The sequence below is a fragment of the Nipponia nippon genome, unplaced genomic scaffold, assembly GCF_047370975.1.
Source record: "Nipponia nippon isolate SJK-2023a ecotype South Korea unplaced genomic scaffold, ASM4737097v1 scaffold_8, whole genome shotgun sequence".
NCBI lineage: Eukaryota > Metazoa > Chordata > Aves > Pelecaniformes > Threskiornithidae > Nipponia > Nipponia nippon.
The window spans coordinates 48,477,074-48,502,936 of NW_028262402.1; the positions used below are offsets into that span (position 1 = coordinate 48,477,074).

Genomic DNA, 25,863 nt, shown 5'->3' on the forward strand with positions numbered 1-25,863 from the left:
GGGTCAGTAATGTGAAAGTACAATACAACAAAAAAACCTGCAGAATAAGGCTTGAAAAGCTGCATATTTAATTACATGTTTTTGGAGGGTTTTCAGGTTTGAACAGTGTAGGATAACTTTCTACTTGCTGGGTAGCTAGGCCTTGTCTTCATGTTAACATCATAAAGAAGCTCTAAAATGAAAGAAATTTTAGGGATGTTTAATATACAGGTTGGAAGATGTTTAATATTGTAAGATTACCTATTTTTTTAATCAACGTAGATCTCCAAAATGATTATGCTGTCTTTCCCTGCTCCCTTAAATTTTTTTTGTATGACTCATGACAATTCAGGTCGAGATTTTAAGGTCAAAAGTTGAACACAGTTGAAAACAAAAAATTAAAATGGGGAAAATCTTCTGATGTACAAGCAAATGGTCTTCTCCTTTTGACAACACTGTAATTGAGGTGCTTGAGCTGCGGAAAAGAGAAGGTGGCAGATTATTTTTGGCAAAGAGATCTTTAACTGTGCACTTACAAACCCACATTTGCACAAGAGCAAGTCTAGGCTTCCTGACTGTGCTGCTTTATGAAGCTGTTGTTTTGGGATGATATGAATGGGATGAGACCACCCTTCTTATTCTGATTGGCAGGATTTGATGGTTTCTGTCAATCAAAAGGGATTTTTTTTATGTGTCTTTGAAAGAACTCACATATGGAAATAGCTGCATTATAAATATACTCTGGCTGACTAGACTGCTAATTCATGGGATATAAAGATAAAAGGGAGATTAGCAATCTTTGTCCACTATGAGTGAATCTGTATGAATCCTACTGCCTATTATTACTCACATATTCAGTCCATAATCTGAAAAGTGCAAATCCCAAAACACTGAAATAGTTTTTTAAAATTAATCTAAAAATGTTTAAATCTACCTCTGGCTTAGAAGCAAGGACTAACATGCCATACACATGGGGCGGACTCTTGGAAATTATACTAAGTGTACCTGGGTCTGTCATTCTGTCTGCTTGTCTGTCACACTGGGGTATTCTTTTTTCTCTCAAGCATTTCATAAGAAAAGGACAGAAATGGCTCTGCAGCAGTGGTCTCAGAGTAGACCACCCTGAGCACTTAGGGTCCCCTGTAGGAAGCTGATCAGTGGTGTATGCACTAGGGTCCTGAAGAATTAATCAGAACAAGTAAAATGGAAGAAGAGGAAACATTTTTTAAAAATACAAAATAAAAAAGCAGAAGCATAAGAAAATATAATTTGCTAGTTTGTCACCATCTGTCAAAAATGCATGCAAGTAATCACTTGCACTTACTCTTCTCAGTATGCATGATAAGATCTACACAAAAATTGGTTCTATGTGGAAGCCTGAAAAGGCAGAACTAAAGCCCTGGAAAAATAAACCTGGAAGTATGTGATTGTAAGAAACTGAGGAAGCATGTCAAACCATCTGCAAGGTTATTAGAGTCCTGCAATGAGACTACTGGGGCAATGGACATGAAAAAGCCCTAAATTATCCAACAGGGTATGAGTAGTTGGGTGGTTTCATGCTGCACGGGGGTTGGATCTGCTGATACAATTCAGTTAGAAGGACCACTGACCTTACTGCTGAAATCAGACATGTTAGTGGATGTCCTCATCAGATGTTCATTAGTAAAATGGGTGCAGCTATTTAAAATGTAATTGTCCCACAGCTGCATGGTACAGAAGAGTGAGTGGGATAGGCAGCACAAGCATGCCTGATCCCCTTCAGAGTGAAATTAGGCAGGTTCGCTTAACTTGGGGATGATACAACTAAAATGGACTAACTGCACTGGAGTGGGTGACATTTGCACAATCCTCTCTCGTGGTCCATTCTGTCGGGTGGTTGCCTCCTGCAGAGTGATAGTAAGAAGTATGTATGAGCTACCGTTATTGTAAGCAACCTCAGACATTTCGGTAGGAAATATTTCAGAGTGGCATTAGTTCTGCCGGTGCCTAGTCTCCCCTGATTGCTCATGTGAAGTCTGCCTCATACAATCCTTTTAGAACTTGCAATGTAGTTAATCCCAGTTTAATAAAAACTCTCATTAGGGGACAGCTTTTAATTTTTTTGCCTTAAGTAAGATCAAATTTCTTTCTAAGCTCCCAGGCAGTGTTTGCATGTGCATTTATCAGACCTATATCGTCTTGGACCTGTCTGGTCTTGATGCTGCTCTCATAGACTTCCAAGATAGATTGTACTAGGCACAATCCTGTTTCAATTTCAGTGTAACTTTCTTCACAGCAAGACTTCACCATTGTTGTCTGTTTTCATTATATTTATGTGGCTGGCTGGAAAGTTGATTCTCTCTCTTGTACAAATGCTTTATATACTGATTTTTAAAAATCATCTTGGCCTATGAAACAAATAAAAAAGATCAAGAGTTAGTATTTCTAGAAAAGTCCTATAGCTTGTAGTAGAAAATTGCAAGTTCTGTAAAGAATTAAGCAGCTTGCAGAATTTCCTGGCAAGATTGTATTGATAGATTTTTTTCTGGGTTTATATCTGCCACTTATCTAGCTAAACTATATTTCTTTTAGAGACATTTCTGTGACACCTTCTTTTTCATCTTTATACTGTTCCAATCTCTGTTAATTTTATAATAGCTCTCCACAGGGTAGAAATACATTTCTTGTTTTCACACAACTCCATCATTCTCCTTTTACTGCACCTCATCTTTTGGTTGGCAACTTAGTGTCTTGATCATAATTTATTCTTTAATGATTTTCCATTCAGAACTGTAAAGGTATTTAAGTACTGAAAAAAATACATTACAAACAGACTATCCCAGCTCCAAAATCACAAGCCAACATTCTCCACTGACGTAAATTGACAGAGGTCTGTTGAATAAAAATGCTCACGCTACAAGAGATTTTTCAATCCAGGAAGTAATTCACTGAAAGAGAATAGTGTCTGGCTCCATCCAAATTAAATAATTTATACAACTGAATTGGATATACCGTATTTTTTTCAGACAGGGTGAACAGAATGATAGGACACCAGAAGGCTTATTCACAAAGTGGTTGTTCCCAGTTCAGCTGTATTTTCATTGCAGGCTGATCACTAGGGAAATTTATGCTGTATGATCCAACACACCATCATATCATATCTGGGAACAACATTAGCAGTGGTCCCTATTTAGTGTTTCATCATTTACCAGTACTGAAATAAATGACACCCTGCATGTATTTTTAGATCAGAGTTTTGCATCAGGAACCAGCGTGCAAACACATTTTGCTGTATCACAGTACACAAGCCATGGAGTGTATGAATGGGACAAATTTGGCAAGAGGTTGTGTATGCAGCCTTGTGCTTAAACTAGGATTTTAATCTGTTGAAGGTCTAACACACTGCAACTTGACAGTGACTTGCTCTTCTCAGACATATCCCATATAATTTGTATCTAACTATGGTTGTTCTTCCTTTTCATGATTCACCACTTTTTATCGTATCACCGGTATTAATTTGGCTGTCTCCATGAAAATGCTTTAGGTACACTGGGCCTTTCACCATTTCACTACAGGCACAGAAAAGCCCCCTGGGAGTATCTGTGAGGATCTCTTTCTCTTCTACTTCATTTCTGCTTGTTTCAAAACATGAGCGAACATAGCGCAGTTTTTAACAAAAATGAAAAGGAAATTAGTGAAAAGGAACAAACATATGTTTTTCTAAATTATATTTTCATGACTGGTGAAAAGGAAACTTTGAGATTCACTAACACTGAGTCACATGGGAATGAACTAGGTCATTCCCCAACATATCCTCCTCCTTGTCATGTAGAGGTTGCTTATAATCCTCATAGTGGTTGTTACCTGCAATCAAAATAGAGGGGTAAAAAAAAGAAAATAAGAAAACAGGAAAGCAAAAAAGGCTTAATTGTTTCATTTAGCCTCTTACATATATTTCTAGTGTTTGTATAAGCCTTCTTGCCCTTTTTAAGGTATATACCTCTGAGAGTTAGAAACTGAGTATCTCTACTTTCTTTCTTACTTGAGTTATTGTATAGCCAACATTCCAGTTGTTTTCTCTCTGTGCTCAAAACCAGCTTAAAATGTTCTCTGTGAATCCTGATGATGCCAGTTCCATCAGGTTCTCATTAAAACAAACATATCCAAGAGTTTACTCATCACTTAAAAGTGATGGTTTCCATTAGAAAAAGAAACTGAGCCTCTGAGTTCAGAGTCTTCTGCTTATTCCTTAGGTTATAAAGGTATTCCTACTTTCTTAACTTCAATCTTATAACACATCTGGTTGGGTTTTCCTCTCTTTTTACATGATGCAGATCTCTGAAACATCTTTAAGATAAGGATTATATCTTTCTTTTTTAGCTTGTCTGAGGCCAAGTTGACAAGTACCATAATCATTCCAGAGCATTCTTTATGCTCTCCCTGCAGTCTGTAATAATAAAGTAATCTCTCTACCGCAGAGGACCTGGCAGCTTTTCTGTCCTTGTCTTCTAACTAGTCCTCCATCATTGATTTAGGCTTCCCTTTACAAGGACCACTCTTTAGTGGTGCTGAGTGAAGTATGACCTTGTCAGACCAGCCCCATGCATTTAATATATAAAATAGCTAAAGTGCCAAGAACTCCAGATCCATTTCAATACAAAGTACAGCAGCTTCTCCAGTATATATTTATTTGCTTAAATTAATACAACACATCATACATGCTTTTACTATTGAGATAGAAAGCCAGAAACTAAATAATCACATAGTTGGTCCGTTTTTTGAGTTGGGGCTTTAAATAGAACCCAGTATTATATGTGAAATAACTATACACCACATTATTTGCAAAATCTGTTAGGAGTACAAAATGTTAGCTCTGTTACATCTTGTTCAGCTAAGCAGACATGACTTATTTTCAAAACTGTTAATAATTATTAAAAACTTCTTAGAATAATAAATATAGTACTTATATTACTTCTTAACTGTACATTCATAACAGCAGAGTTCAGCAGCACCATATGAAGAGAGAAATTGGAGAATAGATAGTAGACCAATACAGAGTTGTAAAAAGGTGGGTGCAGTAGCATTACTTGGTCTTTCCAGTAACTTGTTTTATAGGACACAGCACAGGATAAACTTCTATTATAATGTTACCTTTGAGCTGCTGAACACAGAGCACCTGTCTTTGCCTTCACAGGCTGGAGGCTGCCGAGCAACCAGGAGAACTCAGGTTCACAAGGAGATGGCTGAGTCCTGATGGCCAGACTCAAAACAGCTTGTTCCAAGGTTACCTACCACTTCACTTTCTCAGTAAATATGTTGTATTTTTTTACCCTCAAATTTTTCTAACCCAACTTTTGAATTTTCATCCACCTACTCTGTTCTGTACAGTGTCTTGCAGAATTCTCCCTGTTGCCTTTAACAGCAGAAAAGCCTCTAATTTAACAAACCACATGCCTTCACTTGCCCAGACTCATTATGGTGTGGCCAATTTACCTTTCCTCTGCACGGCTTCTTGAAGCATCTCAGTTTGTATGAGTTTAGAAAGCATCTCAGTTGTATGAGTTTGTGGCCACTCTTATTTGCTCCAATGCTCTCCAAGAGAATGAAGTTAGGCTTCATATAATAATGCAGGGAAATGGTGTGGATGTGATTTAATACAGAGGTGGTGGAGACTGAGCTTTAATTTCATGTGTTACCACAAGCTGAAAACCCAAATAGCAGAGAAGAGTCAGATAAATACATTTTTTTTTCCATAACATAGCAAGAAGAAGATAGATAGACTCAGATTAGAAAGAAGGAAAAAAAGAAAATGTGTCCCCCAAGGTCCAGGACACAGGCAATGTCTCTACAGGACTTCTGAGCCTCTATTCAAAGCAAAACAAGGAAGCTAATCCCTCGAAAATTAGAAATGGGAAATAACTTCATTATGAGAGCAAATTTCTATAAAGCACTTTCAAAGCTATTAAAAAGCAAAGGCTGTTACTGTCTGTTCCCAAAACGGTGCCAATGTAAATAGCGTGAAAATAACTTACATTTGAAAAGCAAGGTGCTTCACAATGAAGGCTGTTATTTCACTTTTAATTTGTCCCTTGGGACCTCTTTGTAACAAGTGTCTTAGACCCAGCTGCATTATGTTCTGCTGTAGGGAGGACTATCATCTCCTAATCTCTTTGCTTGGGTCACTTGGCACTGTCTCCTTATCTCAGTAATAGTTTTGTTTGCAATTCCTCTGACTGGTGACTTATGGTTTTAGAGGGAGCTCTTTACTATTCTAACATGAATTAGCCTTGGGTGTTTATGAATTAGCTTAATATGACTATGTGACTGGGCACAGTCTCAAGGCCTCATTGTAATGGAATATTCTGTGCTTTCTAGGAAGAATGCAAGAAAAGGGAGTCATATTACAAATTATTCTCTGATAACATGGCCATTCTGGGGACCTCTGCTCCTTTCCACCTGGTTGTATGGGGCTGGCAGTTGCTTGTGCTCCAATGAGAAGTCGGATTGTAGAAGTGAATAAATTGGCTGTAGTGACAGTGTGGTTGAAAGTGTCTGGGTTAACTATTTAGACAACCCAGAACTGTTTGCAGTGATTTCCTTTCCTAAGGACACATCTGTCACTTTCCCTTGTCTGTAAGGGAACTCTGGACTGCATACTTCCAGTAGACATCATTTTTGTGGTTACAATACTATCTACTGGGAGCTGAGCTCTGCTGAAAATGTCTCCTTTGCTCCATTTGCCTGGAGTGCTGTTGATACGTAATTATTTGTTTCTTGGTAAGGATTGTCTAGCTGTCCCATAACACTATCCAATCCATAGACAACAGGGCTTTGCAATGAAAGGGCTGCATGTCTTTCTGCTTTATCCACCACAGAAGTGAAGGGACTTGCTAAGTTCAACTCATCTGCATGATCACCATTCTAGAAACTGCAACCAGGTTCCTGATTCCTTGCTTATTCCTTTTATTATAGGAACTAATATGGCTGCAAAGGTGGAGTGGACTTATCTTGAATCACGCACAGCTGGAAACCATACCACCTCGAGAGAGACATTTCTAAGAGTCAGTGGCTCCCAGCTCTTGGCTGTATACGTTCTCAAATAGGAGTTTTTGTCTGGCAGAGACAAGATATTGCCAAGAAGGTAACCGAAGGACTTGTTCCCATTTCTAAGAGACAATCTCCTAGACCATGCTGAATTTCTACCTGATCGTTTCCCCTCCAGTCTAAGAAAGAATGCAGTTACACACATCACTCTGAAAATCTTCTAATTCTTCTGCTTGACCACAATGTCTTCCTTGAAAGAAAGACGGCTCCTTTTTCAAGAGGAGTTATCTTGCAGTGGAAGCAAGGAAGTTGAATGTATATGATGTTCATCACTGGAAAAACATGGCTATGTACCTCTGAAATACACCTCATTTTGAAAGACATCATTAATTCTAGGCCCAAAGTGACCTACATTCCACTTCAATTTGGTATACCCTTTTTATTTTAAAAAAGTATGTAATCAGCCGTAGAGTTAATTACATTTAGAAGAGTCACCCGTATGTTACAGCTTCTTTTATCAACCGCTTTTTCTGCTCTTCATTCAGAATATTTATTATGCTCCGTTTGAGCCCTGGAAAATGAAACCACCTTCTGCAACCTCAAACTACACAAACCTAGTTTTATATGATGAATAAGAGCTGCTGCCCTGTGAACGCTGATGAACTGGTAGGTGTGAGAATCATTACTTCTGTAGTATGAGTGGTTTCTTATAATCACAGAGAGCTCATGACTCTAGCCTTAGCAAGACATAACGATATGACTATATTTAGTTATAACTGGCTATATATTGAGCATGATACCAAGGTATTGCAAATCAAGAACTTGGCAAGTAAGTGAAGAAGGTACTAATATTTGGAAAAGATGTACCATATATATGGATTTTAACCTTTTGAGCTGGGATGTCAGAATGACATAGGAGTAATTAAATGACTTATTAAATCCATATTTCCTTGTAAGCAACAGGATGGTGTGGGGCTGTTTGTCATCTATCTTGAAGATGCAGGAATCAAGGTTCTGGTCAAACTATTCATGCAATTAATAGAATGTGCTTAATGGAATGTGCTTTTAGAATCTTTGTTATGAACATATAACATGTACAGGAATCAGAGCATGAAAAGCTGGGAACAACTCAGTAAAAACAGCAGAATTCTTCTGAAAGGCCTGGAGTTTACTGGTCAAGCCATGTTGATAAGGGAAAATTTCTGACACCGATAAGAGGAAATCCAAAACCAGTTTTCCTCTGTAAGGTACTGCTTGCCCTGTAAGGGCTCTTTTTTGGCATACCTTCTAAAATAAAACCTGATCAGACCTCTGTATTTCAAAATCATCCTTGCTAGCCAAGATAAACTGAAGAGATAAACAGCAAAATTGCATCAGTTTCTCAATAAAATCACTCATATTGCTTTACATGTAATTATAGCAAGACTTGCAAATGCTACACACTGCTGCTGCTCATTAGATGTACTGGTCTGCGCAGACAGTAGAACAAAATGTCAACACAGTCCATGCTATTTCACTTGAAGAATTGCTGAATACTCCCATACTGACTGAAACGTAGCAAAGCATGAACATCCCTTGTGCCAGAGGAAAAGCTTCTGTGACCGTAATTCCAGTTCTTTCAAAGCCTTACAAAGCTGCCCTTCACCATCTCACAAGACATTAGTATTTCTTCTTAATTTGTTTCCCATTTCTCATTGTAAGTGGTTGAACTAACAGTCACTTCAGTAGATGAAAGTATTTGGACTGTGTTAGCTCTGAGAGTGACAGCACGTTCATGCATACCATGTTTAATAGTACTTTTGCTTATAATGTGAAATACTTAGTATTTTCAAATTTTTTCTGAGGTGTATGGTTAGAAGCATTCATATATATTTAATCAGATAATAACTCGAGCACTAAAGTATGTTGCTTTTTGATAACTAGACAATTGCATATAAGTCTCTACCACCCCAGATAAAGGAAAATAAACTTCTGTACCCACCCAACTGTCTGCTTAAGTATAGGCTGCTTTAAGTATAAAAATGTTATTGTTCAATATCTATTGCATTTCTTGGTGACTTTGGACTGCTTTATTCTTTTAATGTACGTGTTTTACCTTAAATTATTTTTATTAATTTCACTTGTTTATTTCTAAAGACTACTACAATCTTCCAGATTTTGGTAAATTACAGTTCATGTTAAAAGCTATCTGGTTCCCATTTTCCAGCTGTTTTAAAATGTCCATTTTAAATGCCTATAATCATTGTTTGTTTTTCCATTTTTCTTTCCAGCAATTCTTTCAAACTCTTGTTCCTGTGCTTGAAATACAAGTAATCCGAGAGAGAGTGGCCAAGTCTAGCCTTTTCAAAGGATCTAAAGCTGAGGTGTTCTTTGTTGTTTGCAAGGCCTCTCTCTCCTTGACTCTCCTGTTTATCTGAATTTCCTATTCTCTTCTCCAGTTCTCCCTCACTTAGCACTTCTTCCTTCTCATTGCAGCAGGACTCTCTGAAGTCCTTCATCATGCACTCAGGTTTGCCAGACAGATCTTGAGCCACATACAGCTTGTTGTCATTGTGGTGGTACATGGCAGGGCTGTACCGCTCTGCCTCATAGCAGTTGTCTTCCTCTTCTTCCTGGCATGAGCTTCCCTTGGCACTTTCACCATCCGAATGAAATGACATTCCCTTCCCTTGGCTTTTCTGGGAAAGATCAAAGGGCTCTTCCTGTTCCAAGCTTCTCAAGACATTTTTCTGGGACAGAGCAATTCTTCCTCTTCCAAAACCTTGCAGTGGTTTGAGGGGAGGAGAAAAGGAAGAATTTATATATTTGAAATTTTTCTATGTGATATATGGTTAAAAAACAAAACATGAGGCAGCCTTCTATTTCATACTTTACCTTTGTCTTCCACCCAGCTATGTCCAAGTACTTTACTGTTTACATCTCATGGTATCTACTTTGAGACACTGTTAAAAGAAGTACTATTGCATACACTTCACAGCCAGGTCAGGACACACAAAACATTGTGCTGTACATGCCAGACACTTGATGAGGGAGCTAGGAATAAAAGTGAAGTGGTCTGGCCTCTCGTAAACAATTTTTGCCTGTGAACCTACCACTTGCTCCTTCCTATTTTTTTTAAATGAAAACTTTCATCTAAAGCATCACAGGCTATAATCAAAGTCCCAGGTTTTGTACATTTTTTTTCCAGAGGAGTGGAAGAGATTAAAAACATGTTAATGTATTTGTTCTATGGACACTCTGGTTCAAGGTTACTGTTTAAAAATGAAAAGACAATCAAGTCTCAGTAGTCTGTGACCTCCACTTTCCTTAACTTTTCCTGTTTCAGCCACTCATGCCACTGAAAAGCTCTATGCACTAGATAGTGCTTCAGCTTGAGGAAATCATTATAAACAAACGATGATTTTGAGCGGTGAGGTATAAGTCTGAGTGTAGTGCTGGATCTGGTTTGTCTTAATATTTGTCAGAGTGTCTCCTCTCTTGCTGGAAATCCAGATGTTACCCAGGAGGCATCTGTGGACTCAGAGGCGCTCTGAGCATCAGGATGCACTGAAGAAGATTCAGACACTGCAGGCATAGTCCATCTTAATTAAAAGAATATTGACAGGACTGGGGTGAGGATTTCACCCAATAGCAAATATCTACAAAAGCCACTATTTTACTTGCTTTGTTTTGTTTTGTTTTGGCTTCATTTGGTTTGGTTTGGTTTTTTTCCCTCAGTAATTGAATGCAGTTTCTGCAGGATTTATGCAGCCTCACTAGATACAGCTGCTACTTTGCAACAAGTTGTATTTGTTAAAATGGTTCATGAGCAGGTGGCAACCCTTTCAAATTGTCTCGTGTCTGATAAGCCTCAAGGGCTAAAGAATCTGTGTACACTGAAAAGCTCCTAGGCTGTCTTCAATTACAAGTAATTGTGCAACTAGCATGGTGCTGTAGGAGATTTACAGGAAAAAAAGAGCCATTTATTTCATTACCTGTTAGGATCTTTGTAAATTTTATGCCAAATGTCATTAGAGTATGTGTTTTACATATGTGCTAGGCTGCCCTAAAGCTTGAGTTTGAGGAACAACAAGAAATCTTACCCATGAAAGAATTATCTATCCAGAAAGTCTTAACAAACAAAATATCTTGGGTACTCAAAGTCTCAAAACAATCCTTCCTAATTCCCCCACCTCTTTAGATAGCATTGGCATGTGTGCACACATGAGGCTGACTTCAGGAAGTGTATGTGGTAGGTGGGAGATAGGAAATTCTTTGCAGGATACCCTGGGTAGTCAAAGATCCATATACTCTGAGAGGGGGGAGGACTGTCTCCTCCTGTTCACATGCTTCTGTGTAAACTGGGTCTTGAGCCTATGGCCTTTGCCTAACATCAGCTATGTCAATATGGTACAGACTAACCAAGGCTCCTGGACGTAGGGGCATTCAGGCTTCCATTCCCATTCCAGACTGGAACCCAATAAGCAGTGAGCAAGACCCATGAAATCTTTTATATTTTTTGCTTCTGTCAGTTTCGAGTGAATTTATGATTTATGATGTGCCTCAAACACGAGAGAAAAACTATAAACTCCTAACCAAATGTGTGTGGGGAAAAATGTCGGCTTGTCCATGGCTGCTAGGCTGTGGTCTGTCAGCCTCTGCGAATCAAGCCCCTTGAAACTGTAATATTTATTAAAAAATAATGGAACTACACCTTCAGTCAGGAAAGTCATGTCATCCAATCATTCCCCTGGCCAACTACATGTGCACAGCCTTACTAAGGCTCCAGCTTACTCACATTTCTGTCTTAGGGTACCCACATGCTGGGAGAAGCTCTGTGGTGCTGTGGATATTGCACCTTTTCACAGTGATGAATGGGAAGCCCTGGGCTTAAGTACAAGAATGTTTGGTATGGCTTGATAAATCCTCTGCTCTCACACTACTGACCCTATTCTCCCTAACACCTGATGACAGCAACTTAGTGCGCTGAAATTATTTCATTCGTGTTCATAAACACTGTCTCATTTTGTCTCCATCTACTCCTCCATCTCAGTCTGTACCTCTGTGTCACCAGATATCTAGTCTTAAAGGTCTCTGAGACAAGTGTCTCTACCTTGGGGATCTCTGATCTGTAGCACTGGAGCAATACAGAGAGTTAATAACAACCTCCCAGGCTTATGGGATTCAGTCCCTTCCAATAGCATTGGATCTATGGTACAATATCATGGACCTGTGGTACAAAGTCCATTTGGGTTTACTGATATGCATCTTCAAGTCTCTCAGAGAATAACCTTGCTGAAAAATATTACCTTGAGAATGAAATCCTCTTTCCATGACCCCATGTTTGACTTTCATGTGTCTGGTTAGGTTCCCTTTCAAGGTGAATTTGCTGGGACAGTAAAGGCACTTGAAAGGCTTACTGTCCGAGTGCAAGTGCATGTGTCCCATTAAATTGTGCATTCTGTTAAATTCCTTTCCACACAGCTGTAAAAACAGTAAAAATGAAAATGATTAGTTTGAAGGGGTACTTCCAAGGAGGACATTTTAAAAGGAAAAAGGACCTACTCTTCTCAACTTGAGCCCTGGCAGCTTCTGGCTGGAATTTGTTTTTCAAAGGTACAGGGAAAAGTCCTACAGACAAGAATATGTGGTTGAGTCTGATCCATCTAGGGCCTTCTGCACTGCTGTTTTTTAAATTTGGTGACTAGGACACACAGTCAAGGATTCCCCAAAAGCAGGGAATGTTGTTGTAAGGAGGGGAGAGGCTTAAATGCATAACCTGGAAGGCTCTTAACTTGAATGAAATTCAAAGTGTAACTTTCTGCCCTGGTGAACCATTTAGTTTGTAGTTTATAAATCTATCCCTTAATCAAGAACAACGCCAGGCAGAGATGGAGATACAAAATAAAACCAATGAAGGGTTTCTGTGAAAGGGTCAAGCAGAATATTACTTCTCCTTTAGTGGAAATGAAATGGCTGCACATTTTGCTTAAAGCTAGAAAAAGCAATTCCTTTTTTTCTTTGTTTCTTGCTCCCCCATCTTTCTCTGATCCTCTTATCTTCTGTTTACCAACTTCTGTGTTTCGGTGTCTCTGGTGAGTAAGCTGGAATTTAAAGAGTCATGGGGCTGCAAGAATGACTCAGCTTTCCCTGAAGCATGTTCCTGTCAGCTCAAGCTATTGATCATGCAAGTTTCCCTTTGATGAAACAATAGGAGGTTGGGTTTTTTCATTGTTGTTGTTTATCCAGATGGGTCCTTTTGTAGTCTGGTCCTTTACGAATCAAATGTATTCTCAAGACATGAGACATCACTATTACAAGCTCCTAGTCTTACCCGTCTTCTGGTCTTTTCTTATCAGGATTTATAATTTAATTCTCTTTCAAGTGGCTAGTTCCATCCTCTGCAAACTTGTGTGTTTGCATTCTACTTCAGCTCCTTTTTCTGGAAGGGTTTTAAGCAAATACTTTTACAATCAGATTTTTTTTTTTTTTTACAATTTTTATTACTATATGAGCCAGAATCTCCATTACTGAGGAACTGAAACTTCCACCAAGCAGTGTACTCATCTAGGAGAAAATTACTAAAAAACAATTACTGACATTCCACCAAATTTTTGGTCTCATCGACTTCTGATTTAATTTATTTTGGTAGTAAGATGGTCTGCTGCAGTACTTTTTGTTTCAAACTCACAAAGCCATCACCTGGAATATCGGGATCAAATGATCCTTGGTAAAATAATACTGTATTCTTGGCACTTTAAACCACCTCTTGAGGGAAAATGGAAGCAGTTCATTAATATAAAAATTTGCAGGGGTATTGCTTTTAAATAAAAACTAGAGCTGACTCAATGCTGCAGAAAGAAAGAGTCTGGAAATTTTCACTTGCTTTTAAAAAAATATTTGCTTCAGCTGCATAAGTTCTCTTCCATGATTTACTCTCTGTGATTTTGCTAAAATGAACATTCAAGCAAATAAATCTATCAGCAAAGTGTTCACCAAGACTGGCGAGAAGAACAGCCACTGAAAATGAGTTATTAATTTGTAAAAGTAAGATATCTGATTCCAAGGGTCATCCATCCACAGGATTGTCTCTTCTTTGCATTCAGAGAAAGTTGATATGCTAGATGACTTATATTCAGGGAAACGAATGCACTAAAAAACCACTCTGAAAGTGCTGGAAGGAAAAGACGAGAAGCACTAATAAGCACAGAAAATTCACAAAGAAGAAGAGCAGCTGATTACATCTTGACAGCTGCTGGAACGACCAATGACATGTCAATATTTCTCTGGCTGCAAGAATTCCAATAATAATACCTCTCTAATACCTCTTAGAAGAAGTCTTCTGGTTATCTGTTTGTATTGTGCGTGGCCTGTGTTCTCACCAGCTTTTGCTTTCTGATAGCTACATCTTTACTTCTCTATCTAAACTGGTAATCAAGGAAAATCAGGTTGAACAGGTGAACGGCTAGAGTACTTCATGCAAATCTATATAAAGTATTCAGTATTAAAATGGTTCTAGTAGGAGCATTTATTTTGTTTCTGTCAAGGCAACATTTATTTCTCTTTCTTCATAGTGAAAAGATAGGGGACTTTGTAAATGATAGTTCCTTACAGCATAGAAGTTTTGTGTCTCTGAATGAAAGGGGTAGATTTTCCATTTCCCAAAGTCATGCACAGTCTTAGGGATGTGTAATGTGTTCTTGTCCTGAAATCTCCTCTGGGAACATGAGGAAATGGTACTACAGTGGAGAGGTGTGGCAGGAAAATGAAAGAAATGCAGATATGAAAATTGTTTTTCAGAACGATGGCTCTGTGTGGCATGGTCTCTGGGTAACCTATCCTTTTCAAAAGGCACAAGGCGATTTTCAGAGGAACGTCCATGATGCAGAGGGTGAAGGGAGAAGGTTTGGGGCTCACGTGCTGGAAGACATCAACTCAGAACTAGCTGGGGTTCGCAGCTAGTGCTTAAAGAACAACCTGAGTCTGTAGACCAAACTAGGAAGGTGTACAAGATTTTTGTTTCTCTGTGACAGGGCAGGTGTGTGAGCACTGATGAGCAGAGCGTGAAAGATGACCCTGAGACAACTGCATGGGAGAGAGCTCCAGCAGAACTCACCACTGAATACCTTAGCACTCAAGGAAGTTCAAAGCTCACACAAGAGATCTTGGGATAGCAGGAACAACATGGTTTACTTGTGGACCTTTTGTTAGACTTTCTTCTTTAGACAAAATAAAATTCAAGCCCTGAAGATAAAGACCTGCAAGTCTGCTGAACACACTTTTTTGCACTGGCTGGTGAAATAGAATTCAGTACAGTTTGATAGAAAAGCTGAATTAGGTCAACACTAGATTTTGTCTTCCTAAGCCACCACATGAAGCATCGCCCTTCTAGATTTGTCAGTCTGTTTTGTTTCTTCCCAAAGCGCTTGTCTCTCACACTTTCTTTGGTTTTGATCCTGACCTAAACCCACGATTTTAAGGGGGAAAAAAGTGGAGTTCAAGACATCTGCTGCAAAGTATATTTGACTGGGCTGGAGAAAACTTCATTGCATTCTTTATTGGAGGTCTGAAACATTGCTGACTTCAGCACTAAAAGCAGCTGTAAATTTCATAAAAGCTTCCTCTACAAATCAGAATTAGCACTATTGCACCCGTTGGTGCGACTCCTTCAGAACTCTTCAGTGGTGTTTTTTTTTTTTTTTTTTAAACAGAAATAAACAAGGTAGCACAGGCTCAGGCCTTTAAATGCTACAGAGAAGTTCACTCGTCAGAGAAAAATCAAACACAGATCCAGGCTGTCGCTGGATAAGGAAACAGAAGGGACAACTATTTGGTACTCCCTCGCTTCAGATAGTCTGTGCTTAGCTGTGATTAGACACATAGGAAAGCCTCATGTTTTCTTTTGCTGTGAGAAAAAGGTAAAGAAAACCATTGCATGTGGTGAGGTAGAAAGGCTACTGCTGTGCTCTCTTTCCCTTGCATTCTTCTTCTTTTTTCTTTTTTTTCTTCATAAGAAGGGTGTTCCTTTCCTCAAAGAGAGAGGGAGAGGGAGAAAGACTGTAAACTGTCCAAAAGGACCGTGAGAAAACAGGAAGCTTTGAAAAGTACAAGAGAAAGCAAGATGAAATCTATTTGCAGGCGGTTCCCGGGGGACATGTGAGCCATTGTTAAGCAGGCTGTTCATACAGCTATATCCTTCCTTCTGCTGAGGAGGAGCTTGGTGCCAAAAGGCTGCTATCTGGTCATTGCCTTAACCCTCTGAATACCAGCCAGAAATACTTGCTCGAGTCTTTTGAGGGCTCTGCCAGAGAGGCAAGGGATGCTTCTGACACCAAAGAGCAATTCCTGATTCTCCCTTTGCTTATTGTTACAACCTCTGCTTCGTTCAGGGCCAGTGATGTTGATTCATTCCCCTTCAGCCATAGCAGAAACTGGTTCACTGTGCTTACTTGTTTCTTTCCTCCTAGGAACATTGGGTGGGGACAGAGAAGTAAAAAACTAAGAAAAACAGGTGTTCCTGTAGAGCTTTTGTTGCTGGCTGGAAAACATACTGGTAGTACTCCAGTTCCTGGTTCAAACTATTGCCATCTCTAAGTTTTACTAGTCTGTCATCATCAAACCCTAGCCTGAACACAAACTTTCAGCTTATTTGCACATACCTAAAAAAGAGTGTGGGTCCAGATACCACATCCAGAACAGCAGATCAAACAATTGAGTTTCTTTTCTGAAATTTGAGGGGTCAGAGAAGGACTTTGACCAAATGGGAACAAAAAGACAGGTTTGCAGGTGTTCTCAAAGAATGAAAGTCTCCAGCAGACTTGACATGGAAGTACTCAAGCATTTCAGTAACAGAAATTATTTTATCAATATAGAATAAGTCCTAGTATACAAAATAACATTTTAATATGACATAAATTAAAATGAAACAACATGATAAAGTTGAAAGACCTGCTGTTATTTTTTTCAAAGTGACATGCGTCAAAGCTATCAAAGCAAAATGAGGAAGTAAAAAAGATTAATTTTGACATTTTCCTATTAAAATTATCACTGAATGCCGTATTTTCCTATGACATTTTGAAGAGAAAATAATTCCGTTTAAAAATTTTCATCCAGCTCTGCTTCTCTATGAAATGTTCCTTTTAAGAAAATATTTAATTCCATAAAGATGTTGGATGAAAAGAGTTGGATGAAAAGAGTTGGATGAAAAGAGTTCTAGAAATTGCTTCCAGATCAATCTTCAGTTACTTAGGCATAAACTGAGTAATATGCTCCACTCTGTATTTATAGCCCTCTTAGAGCAGATCAAAGTGGGAATAAAACCTACAACCTTTGACTTCACAAGGTATGATTACAGTAATGAACCAGATAGGCAGCAAAAGGAACAGATGTAGTGTCCAATACTGAGTAAGAATATAAACATGAATAATTCATAAGGATGATATTAGAGATAAGCACAATCAAGAAAGTCAAAGCCTCAAAGGTTTATGGGGAAGGAGAAGGAGAGAGGATGGAAAAGGAATGTCAGCCTCCAATGTGCTGGAGGGAAGCAGCAAACTGGAATTTGCACAGGATCCTAAGAAGGCCAGATGGTCTCAGAGGTTGTTTTGTTAGGATACTGATGTCCTGCCCTGAATTTCAGTCTGGTAATTACACTTGACCTGTTCAAATCCCTTCTGCAGTTGTATTTTGCTGTGGCTTTCTTTGAGTCCTTCCCTGAACTGTTGCATAGCATCACCGTGTGAAGTCGTGGCTGCTGCTTTTCCATGGTCCTCTGTGGGGTGCACGACTTGATTTATGTTTTTAGTCAGTGTTTCAAGCTATTAAGCACTTAGACTTTTGTTTGGATGGCTATACTAAGCAAATGTCAGGTATATTTATTGTCCTCAAACCACTGTGACATGTAAATGCTCACGAAGCAGAAAAAAATATTTGAGGATGAAAGTTACTGATATTGAAGGGGAAGGGAGTAAACTCCAGATATTTACCTCCATTATTTTGTGCTATGTAAGCAGAACCTGGATAAAGAAAGAAAACCAGGCTGATTTATGCTAATTTAAATGCAACTGCAGTATGTGTTAGCAAGTCTTGTTCTTCTGATTCTACCATATTGCAAGATGATAATATCACAGAAATATTCAGTAGGTTAATGCTTCTGCCACCAAATGCGCTTACCTTGCATTTAAAGGGTTTGACATCAGAGTGAACTATCATGTGGGCCTTGAGAGTCTGCTTTTGCACAAAGCTCTTGAAGCACAAATGGCATTGATAGGCTCTGATATTGGTGTGGATCAGGACATGTCGCTTCATGTTGGCCAGCAGAGTAAATTCCCGGCCACAAATTCCACATTTGTGCTCTTTCACACCCTGTAAGAAAAGAAAAAAATCAGAAAATTCTGTAGGTGGAATATTTTCTAGATAATTTCATCTTCAGCATATAGCAATGTATGAATTACTCATTCTGAATTAGCAAATCAGGTAATAAATTATTTCACTTTTAACATCATTTGCTTAAGTAATAGATACTCATGTATTTTTTTCCTGGCAAATTCTTACAAGAAGCAGAGAAGGAAAACAAAATGTAAGCTTAATGAAATAATGAGTTTTGTTTGCATCAGTAAGTTTACAAATCAATGAGACGTAGTCAGTAGCAGAGCTTCTGTCTTACTCTGCTGCTTATGTAAAGTATTGGTCAAAAGTGTACACTTATTGACCAAGAATAAAAGCTAACCAGTTAAGAGACTAAAGTAGTGCTTGCCTTTCATGATTGAACGTCACTGGCTTCTAAAAAAGGCATAGCCCTGTTTTGAAGAAAGCTATGTAAAATAATCTGAAGTAACTGAGAAGTAGTCAAGAAATATCACCAAATAAGGATACACATGTTACATTCAATGAAAAGAAAAAACTGTTCACTCTTAGTGGGACTTCCACTAACCCTAATGGAGTGATCCCATTTTATCTGGTGTTTACAAAGCATTTCTAGCACCTTTTATGCCATCCAGTCAATTTACTAATACATAATTCAATATTCTTGCTCACATCCATGTGTTCTAACTGTCAGCTCCTCAAAAGGTCATTTAGATGCTATGAAAGTCAATGACTTTACCACTAAACACTATAAGAATTTGAGTATCACTTGCTGAAGGTAATGAGGATTTACTAGTGAAATGCCCAGAGCAATTACTCCTCCTGCAGGCTCCCATTACAAAGAAGACTTGAAACGATCTGTACTTTCGTGCCAGTCAGTAGTTTTCACAGTTAATTGCAAAGCTAAAACTGTGAATGCAAACAGCAGCCTTAAGTGTCTGCGTATCTGATGTGAGGCTGCATTTGGGCAGCTAAGTACTGTTAATTATGTTCACAGCTGAATCCACCTGCAGCTGTGGACAAAGAAGCAGAAGCTCTCTAAAGGCTCAGGGGCATTGCATTTCCTGTGACAAAAAACTACCAAGTCTTAAATTAGTAGAATTTTGCATGGTAAATCCAAAGACCAGGGAATCTCCAAAAAGAGCAGAAACTATAATCATGTAGTAGGGAAGAAAAAGCAAATGTGGAAGTAGAGGTTGTTGGTTTTTAAAAGAAAATGTTTCTATAAGACTGAAATGCTGTAGCTTTCTGTATTTTTAATGTTTTTCCTATAAAAGGCAAAATTCAAGTGTTAAAGGAAGAATATGCAAAGCTAGAAGCAAATTTTTATAAAATGTGTGAGGTTTTGACTTGTGTTAACAACATTTTTGTAAAGGTGGATAAGACAATTTCAGACATGCTTGAATGGAACAGTTACATTTTTGAAAGCAATCTTTCTGGATATGTTCCAAAGCCCGCTCCTAGCCTAAACTGACTCTGCTGTCATTGCTGTCAGCAGTGGCAAGACTGCCACTTGATACGAATTGGCTGGGATTATAGTCCTGCTTGCCCACTTTTATTAACTGGCATTCTGGATAACTTATGCACAAAGGGGAATTTTTTTTAGGTTGGGTTTTTTCCCTAAATGTCTCATTTCAATGGTTCTTCAAAATCTAATGAGTAATAATATACTTACTTTTGCTGCATACATACAGTCTACTGCAAATCCACCTACTTCCCAATTAAGGGAGCAAAGCAATAGAACTGGTTTTCAGCAGAAAATTTCTGTTAAAATTTCGAGGGTGTTATACAGCTTTACAAAATTATGTTATGTTACAGAATGTCATTCTGAAGATAAAACCCAGAAATGGAGAGATGTGAATACAGTTTTGGGAAGTAATACAGGTGGTTTAATTGAATTCCTGTTTATAACAAAGCTGGTTTTGTGTGTACTTTCTTAAGACTGACAGAGACATCTAGCTTCTACTATTGCCAGCACTGCTGGGGCTTTTGCTCTGCATAAAACTCTCTAGCTGGCACAGGGCCAGCATGAGGCTCTGTAGTCTGATTGCCTTCTTTCCGAGGAGGTACATACGTGTATCTTTAGTAGCCTGTAATCCTTGTGCTATCTTCTGATGCAAGGTGAGAGCACAACCCGTGCTGGCTTACCTTGTGAGTTAGGGAGTGTTGTTTGAGATGGTGGGGCTGTACAAACTCCATGCCGCATTCAGTGCAGATGTACGGGCGGATGTCTTTGTGCTTCATCATGTGGTTTTGCAGCTGACTCGGGTACTGGAAGGTCTTATCGCATTCAGTGCAATTGTACTGTATAGGGCCACGGTGGGTTGTTAAGTGTCTCTTCAGCTGGGCCAGGGTTGGGAAGTCCAGGCCACACTCCACGCAAATGTTCTCTCGGCCACTCTCGTGCTTAGACTCGTGTGCTTTCAGCTCGCTGGGGTAAGCAAAACCTCTGCCACAGATCCTGCAGTTGTAAGGCTTGATGTCACTGTGTTGCATCATGTGTCTCTTAAGGTGACTGGTTTGAGTGAAAGCCTTGTGGCACACCTGGCACTTGTGTGGCCGAGTGCCCTGGTGTGTCAACATATGTGTGTGCAAGTGGCTCAGCTGCTTAAAAAGCTTGCCACATCGGGTGCACGCATGTGGCTTAATGCCGCTGTGCCCCAAGATATGGGTGACCAAATTGTACTTGGATGTATAAGACTTCTCACACATGGGACATTGCCAGCGTTTCTGTTCACCCCCCACATCTACATAGTAACTCTCATCTATCTGAAGGTTGACATCTACTCTTTCCACTTTCTGTTTATTTTCACCGCTTTCTCTTGCTTCAGCCCTCCTGAAGGGTGGCTCTGGAGGTCTTTTCATTTGAAAGGGGTTCCTGAAATGAAAGTTTGGTGGCACAATAAAAGGAAACATTAAGCCAGGGTGGACTTTAGGATAATACGGGTAAGGAGCCTGCATGAATGCTGGGCTACTGGGCCATGCCATGCTAGATTTCACTGATTCTTGTTTAATGGGCTTGACTCCAAAGTGCTCCAGATTTCTGTAGAACTGAAAACCAAAGTTGCAGAGGTCGATCATCTGGGAACTATACTTGGGCTGTGCTGGCTGTTGGAACACCAAGGGGAGACTGGAAGAACCTATGTCATTGTGATCTTCAGGTCTGTCTGGTGGTGATGAGGAACGCTCAAGGGCAATAGAAGGAAGCATTTTTGTTGGCATGCTCTTGCGTTTCCGAGACCCTCCTTCCAAGGACCCCTGGAATGTTTCCATGTCTCCAAGAGGAGGAGGACCATAGCGGAAATGTGAGAGGTGTGGTCTGAATTCTTCACCGAATGGAGTTGTTCTGTGTGGCTTTGCAACAGGGCTCATCGGCCGCAGGCAACGGGAGAAGGGAGAGGCTCGGGTACTGTCCACATTAAAACTCATTTCTTCATTCTTAATCATATTTGATTTTTTCTGTGTTGCCCAAATTCCTGAAAACAAACAAAAACCCAAATCTCTTTATTTTCTCCTATTCTCCTGGGTTTAACATTTTATTGTCTATTCTATTGTTTTGGAGGTTGTTGGGTTTTTTTAACTAAATGCAACTAAGGGTGTCTTAGGCCCATATAAGAAAAAAGCCTTTTAAAGCAGAATTAAACTGGTTAGCAAAGAACAAAGAAGCTTTGGTCTTCCTGCACTAGAATTGGTGCTTTAAATCAAGTTTGACCCATAGAACATCTTTGCAACATAAACATGCTGTACTGGAAAACACTACTTTGCAGCTGAATCTGTATGGCAATGTTTCTGCTTAATTTATTTCAGCCAGTCTATTTGTGGGCAAAACCCTGTCCTTGGCTGTGCATGCACAGGCTCTAGAAATTGGCGGTGCATCTAAAGGATATGGCAATACAAACAATAATGTGCACAATTATTATGGTTGTGACATGAAAAGCCAAAGCCAAAAAATGTTAAACTTCTTTGTATCATTAACATGTGCTGCTGTGAGAGAAAACAATGGCCAAGTGATCTAAGGACACTGTGTACCATCAGGTTTTGCGCTGCGCTTCCTGGCTTCTCTCACTTTGTATTGTAATAAGAAGGCGGAGATTAATTTATTTACTTTGTTTTAATCCCAGAGACATTTACCTGGCAGATTTAGGGGAGGAAAGACCTTCAACAACTCTCCAAATTACATTCAGTTTAATAGACTTAATCTAGGGGTTTTTGTTTCTAAATAGGTGGGCAAAATCTCCACTATAAAACTAAATATAGAATTAATGTCAACAACCGCAGGTCTCCAGAGTAACTGACACTTAAGAATGCTCCAAGTCTTTCTGGTGGTACAGTGTAACAAGGCAGATTAATAATTTTCTTCTGGCAAAATTTTATGTTCCATTAATCACACAGGGAGCTTCTCCTGAATTTGGGGGTCACCTAAAATATTGGTTATGAATTTTGGTTCATCTTAAAAAAGGCTGCTACCTTTTGCCTTGGCTCTCCAGAATCATAGAATCATTTAGGTTGGAAATGGTTTAGGTTGTCCTATCGCTTCTTACTTGGGCAAAAACACCAAACCCCACCTCGCTACGACCTCCTTTCAGGTAGTTGTAGAAAGCGATAAGGTCTCCCCTCAGCCTCCTTTTCTCCACGCTAAACATCCCCAGTTCCCTCAGCCGCTCCTCGTAAGACTTGTGCTCCAGACCCTTCACCAGCTTTGTTGCCCTTCTTTGGACATGCTCCAGCACCTCAGTGTCCTTCTTGCAATAAGGGGCCCAAAACTGAACACAGTATTTGAGGTGCAGCCTCACCAGTGCCAAGTACAGGGAGACAATCACTTCTGTGCTCCTGCTGCCCACACTATTCCTGATACAAGCCAAGATGCTATTGGCCTTCTTGGCCACCTGGGCACACTGCTGGCTCGTATTTGGCTGGCTGCCAGCCAACACCCCCAGGTCCTTTTCCACCAGGCAGCTTTCCAGCCACTCTTCCGCAAGCCTGTAGCATTGCCTGGGGTTGTTGTGACGCAAGTGCAGGACCTGGCACTGAGCATTGTTGAACTTCATACAGCGGGCCTCAGCTCATCAATCCAGCCTGTCCAGATCCCTCTATAGAGCCTTTCTACCTTTAAGTGGATCAACACTCCTGCCCAGCTTGGTGTCATCTGCAAACTTACTGATGGTGCACTCAATCCCCTTGTCCAGATCACTGGTAAAGATGTTAAACAGAACTGGCCCCAATACTGAGCCCTGGGGAGCACCACTTGTGACTCACTCCCAATGGGATTTAGCTCCATTCACGACCACTCTTTGGGCCCAGCCATTCAGCCATTTTTCTACCCAGCGAAGAGTATGCCCATCCAAGCCATGTACAGCCAGTTTCTCCAGGAGAATGCTGTGGGAAATGGTGTCAAAGACTTTACTAAAGTGTAGGTAAACAACATCCACAGCCTTTCCTCATCCACTAAGTGGGTCACCTTGTCATAGAAGGAGATTAAGTTAGTCAAGCAGGACCTGCCTTTCATAAACCCATGCTGACTGGGCCTGATCACCTGGTTGTCTTGTATGGGCTGCGTGATTGCACTCAACATGATCTGCTCTATAACCTTCCCCATCACCGAGGTCAGACTGACAGGCCTGTAGTTTCCCAGATCCTCCTTCCAGCCCTTTTTGTAGATGAAGAAGGGCTAACCTCCAGTCAATTGGGACCTCCCTGGTTAGCCAGGACTGCTGATAGATGATGGAAAGTGGCTTGGTGAGCACCTCCACCAACTCCGTTGGTACCCTTGGGTGGATCCCCTCCAGCCCCATAGACTTATGTGTGTCTAAGTGGTGTAGCAGGTTGCTAACGGTTTCCCCTTGGATTATGGGATTTCATTCTGCTCCCTGTCCCTGCCTTCCAGCTCAGGAGGATGGGTACCCTGAGAACAACTGGTCTTGCTATTAAAGATTGAGGCAAAGAAGGCATTAAGTACCTCAGCCTTTTCATCATCCTTTGTGACTGTTTCCTCCTGCATCCGATAAGGGATGGAGATTCTCCTTAGCCCTCCTTAGCCCTCCTTTTATTGCCAATGTATTTATAGAAACATTTTTTATTGTCTTTTATGGCAGTAGCCAGATTGAGATCTAGCTGGGCTTTGGCCCTTCTAATTTTCTCCCTGCATAACCTCACAACATCCTTGTAGTCCTCCTGAGGGATGCACTTATCTGAATGTGTATGTGTGTTTGTGTACATGCATCTATCCAACCAGGCAGAGGTTATGTTGGAAAAGTAGGCATATTTTCCCTCTTGTCACCTGTGACACGTCGATGCTATTTATAACACCATTCTTGGAAATGCTGGGTGAAGAGCATGAAGGTGGTTGGAGTACTAAAGACAGTCCTGTTTCTTTTTCAGGAAGCTAGCTCCGTGCTGGATAAACCTACTTCTAAAGATAGATAAAAGCAGATCTCTGTTACCTAGTTAGGCTGTGGACAAGAGAAGGCTTCTTAAAAACCTGTTTGCAAACAGATTACTTCCTTCTAACAGGGTATACTGTGGAATTATCTTTGAGATACTGTATGAAGCCAAAGGCTCAGTGACAAAACTTTAAGATGGAAGATTTAGACAAAGGGATCAATCAATGCACAAAGAAGGGGTAGTAATTGAAGCAAAAATTGAAGGATCTCTAAAGTGATGATTCAAAAAACAATTGTGATAGTGGAAAAGGCTAAAAGAATTGCTTACGACTGAGACAAGTATCTAATAATTATACTAGGATATGACTTTCAGTCCTAGCTCACTGACTGGAAATAGTGTACATATAGATACACGTTACATATATACACTATATTTGTGTGTGTGTATGCATATATATGTAATATATATACAAGTGTATGTTCCATCAGAGAGGATTGTTAGGGAGAATGCATTCTGCTATGTTTCCTTGTTACCCTAACTCCCTGGGCAAAATAAGGAACAGATAGATCTTGAAGAGAATGGGAAGGGAATCCTTTGAATACCAAAAAAAGACTCCACTTCTTTCCAAAAGGGAAAAGTTTTTTTTCAAAATTCGTTTTAAGCAAAGTTAAACTCACACAGTTTGAATAAAAAATATGCCTGTAGACCAAAATCTTCCCTTCAGAGTACGGGCCTGTCCCTCAAATATCTTTCATCTTGTGTATCTGATTCTTTCCCAGCAATATGGACATAAAATGCTTCAGAAAGCCCCTAGCAATTGAGAACGCAGCTATGTTATTTACTGCTTTTGTTATATTATTGAAATGCTGCCAAAAATACACAGAAGTGACAGTGAATTTTATCTAATTGCTCTCTTGCCTCTTGGCTGCCAGTTACTCCCTTCTTCCACAGCCTGTTTTATGCAAAATCTCAATCTTTCTGAAACACGGAGTTATGGCTGAGGCTGTAGAACCGCTTGAAATTACTAGAAAGAAATAATTTCCTTGCACTACTAACCTTTGGCTGCTTTCACTGAGCGTTTGGGTTTATTCCACTGTCCACAGCAATACACATCACGGGACCAAGCCTACGAGGGAA

General features: G+C 39.8%; 1 protein-coding gene across 4 annotated transcripts in view; it reads right to left on the reverse strand.

Annotated features, from left to right (window-relative positions):
• Positions 1–4,637: 4,637 nt before the first annotated feature.
• The window catches only part of ZNF366 (zinc finger protein 366), a 37,164-nt gene continuing 15,938 nt past the window's right edge, over positions 4,638–25,863 (reverse strand). For 2 of the 4 annotated variants that reach the window (XM_087742519.1, XM_087742520.1), the window contains exons 2-6: positions 25,783–25,852; positions 20,494–21,821; positions 18,154–18,345; positions 12,291–12,465; positions 4,638–9,763 (exon numbers count right to left, since the gene is read on the reverse strand). In XM_087742519.1, the coding sequence (XP_087598645.1) occupies positions 9,228–9,763; positions 12,291–12,465; positions 18,154–18,345; positions 20,494–21,792 (2,202 nt within the window). In that variant the 5' untranslated portion in view covers positions 21,793–21,821; positions 25,783–25,852 and the 3' untranslated portion in view covers positions 4,638–9,227. The remainder of the gene's footprint in view (positions 9,764–12,290; positions 12,466–18,153; positions 18,346–20,493; positions 21,822–25,782; positions 25,853–25,863) is intronic. The other 2 variants (XM_087742518.1, XM_087742521.1) reach the window with 1 other exon arrangement.